This window comes from Trypanosoma grayi (assembly GCF_000691245.1).
Source record: "Trypanosoma grayi strain ANR4 Tgr_1677_V1, whole genome shotgun sequence".
Lineage (NCBI taxonomy): Eukaryota > Euglenozoa > Kinetoplastea > Trypanosomatida > Trypanosomatidae > Trypanosoma > Trypanosoma grayi.
The window spans coordinates 1-1,246 of NW_008827295.1; the positions used below are offsets into that span (position 1 = coordinate 1).

The 1,246-nt window shown below is 56.7% G+C and overlaps 1 protein-coding gene across 1 annotated transcript; it reads right to left on the reverse strand.

The window, feature by feature from the left end:
- Positions 1 to 371: 371 nt before the first annotated feature.
- Positions 372 to 965, reverse strand: DQ04_16771000 (hypothetical protein; the record flags this gene model as incomplete). The annotated part of the gene is made up of 1 exon (XM_009317502.1): positions 372 to 965. One exon carries the CDS (start codon positions 963 to 965, stop codon positions 372 to 374), a length of 594 nt encoding a protein of 197 aa, XP_009315777.1.
- Between the last annotated feature and the right edge of the window lie 281 nt (positions 966 to 1,246).

Genomic DNA, 1,246 nt, shown 5'->3' on the forward strand with positions numbered 1-1,246 from the left:
AAGTACACCGAGGTGTGCACCATCGCCAGCAACGGCAGCAGCCTCATCCATTCCCACTCCACTCGTGACACGAGCAGCAGCTACATCTGTCCCAATATCGGCGATGGCAGTGCGGGTGTCTTGGGCATCGCCGCACCCATTGTGTTCGTCGCGGTGTTCACCACGGCGATTGTTATCTGGTGATGCGTGGGTCAGGGAGTACACCAAGGATCTGTTGACGGCAATTATATACAAGCAAGGGGAAGGAAGGGTGTGTGTGGCTTCTCGGGAGGATACGCCGGGAAGGGGGATCGTTTGGTCGTCGGTTTGTGCTTCTAATATTTAAGGTTGGGCTTACACTGCTTGTCGTTCTGCGACACCAAAACACGTTTTTATTTTAACAATTGGGCTTTCATTGCGTGTCGCACAGCGACGTGGGTAGATATATGTGTAAATGTTTTATCTTTATGTAATGACGCCTGGTTTGGTGTGGTGTGTCTTTCGGGTGTAAGGTGTCTTCTTTTCGCTGCGTGAGGTCTTGTGCTTTTCCTCTCTGCATGCTGTGTGGTCATGATACCATTCTCGATCTCTCCGCCTTGCTGCTGCTGTTGTTGCTGCTCTTCACAGGTAGCTGTGGTGCTGCTGCTGCCGGCCTGTGCATGCGGCGTGTCTCCGCCCCCCGCTGCCGGGTTGCTCCTTGTTGCCAGTTGCGGCAGTGACCAGGAGGTTACGGTAGCGTTGAAAGCGACGCTGCGGCGATGCGTGTCTGCACCGCCAGTTACCCGGCGCCCCACCAGTACCCACACACAGACACACACAGCTGCTGACTGTGGCCCCGCCGTGTTTCCTTCCCCGCTGCGGCTGCGCCCTCGAATGTGTGCACGCCTCTTCTCCTGCTCACACCTCCACTGGTTTCCACCTCCTTCCCTTTTGTAGGCAACCGTTGCTATTTGCAGCCACGCCCCTATTACACACAGGAACAACATGAGACACCGTTCCCTCAATGCCAAACTGCCGCTCTTTGTGGTGCTGCTGTGCTGTGCCGGTGCGTGTCTCGCCTCTGCGCATCATCGCTGTGGGTTCGATGAGATTATGAGGGCGAGCGGCAATCTTCCTGTCGCCATGGTTGCGGAGGTGCCGCAGAAGGGCGAGAGCGGCATGCGGGCGTACACCGCTGCGGGGTCGGACAGCTGGGCGCCTCTCCGCATCGTGGTGTCCACAAAGGACCTCGAGGACCCATCAAAGTATTGTGGTTTGGAAAATGTGG